This window comes from Galeopterus variegatus, unplaced genomic scaffold, assembly GCF_000696425.1.
Source record: "Galeopterus variegatus unplaced genomic scaffold, G_variegatus-3.0.2 Scaffold8404, whole genome shotgun sequence".
Taxonomy (NCBI): Eukaryota; Metazoa; Chordata; class Mammalia; order Dermoptera; family Cynocephalidae; genus Galeopterus; species Galeopterus variegatus.
In genome coordinates this window covers 20,348-21,282 of record NW_007734515.1, presented here as the reverse complement: position 1 = coordinate 21,282, position 935 = coordinate 20,348, and the positions used below count along the sequence as shown (strand labels likewise).

The 935-nt window shown below is 46.2% G+C and overlaps 1 gene segment (V, D, J or C); it reads left to right on the top strand.

The window, feature by feature from the left end:
* Positions 1-456: 456 nt before the first annotated feature.
* LOC103608426 lies at positions 457-917 on the top strand (the record flags this gene model as incomplete). The annotated part of the segment is given in 2 exon segments: positions 457-511; positions 636-917. Coding segments are annotated over 2 exon segments (337 nt in total), but the record flags the coding sequence as incomplete, so codon positions are not given.
* Positions 918-935: the final 18 nt, after the last annotated feature.

Here is a 935-nt window from a genome sequence, read left to right as displayed (position 1 = left end):
TGGTAGTACTGAAAATTTTCCTCATCAAGGATTTCAGGTAATTAAACCAAATGAATATCTCTCTGGGTTCCGTAAGGTCAACATATAGCCAATACAAGGAGATTTTCAAATTTTTTATAGTTTTAGAGGTGTGTTTCTCTAACCAGCCTTTTCTCTGAGGAAAATCAAACAAGAAAAGAAGGTCATGAACCATAAACACAGCAAAATAGCACTCTACCCACAGGACAACAGAATAATTCTGCTCTGTGGTCCTCAGGGAGAAATACGTTGTCTGAAGGCAAATTTGTGCTGCCATAGTCAGTCTCGGGACACCTGGGCCTGAGCTGAGTTATTGAGACGTCATGCTTGCAGCTGTTCAGATTTGCATGTGTCGAGAGCACGGCCCACTGCCCTGAAGACTTATTCACAGGCTGCTCACAATCTGTGCAGGACTCTCAGTCCCAGTCAGGACACAGCATGGATGTGAGGGCCCACACTCAGCTCCTGGGTCTCCTGCTACTCTGTCTCCCAGGTAAGGAGGGAGAACACTAGGAATCTACTCAGCCAGTATGGTCAGTACTGCCTGGCACTTCAGGGAAGTCCTCTTATAATATGATTAATAGTGCGGATGTTTGTCATTATGTTTCCCATCTCAGGTGCCAGATGTGACATCCAGATGACACAGTCTCCATCCTCCTTGTCTGCATCTCTAGGAGACACAGTCACCATCACTTGCCAGGCCAGTCAGGGCATTAGCAAGTACTTAGCTTGGTATCAACAGAAACCAGGGAAGGCTCCCACGCTCCTGATCTATTATGCATCTAAATTACAAAGTGGGGTCTCCTCGAGGTTCAGTGGTAGTGGATCTGGGACAGACTTTACTCTCACGATCAGCAGCCTGGAGGCTGATGATGTTGGAACTTATTACTGTCAACAAAGTAAGAGTAACCCTCCCA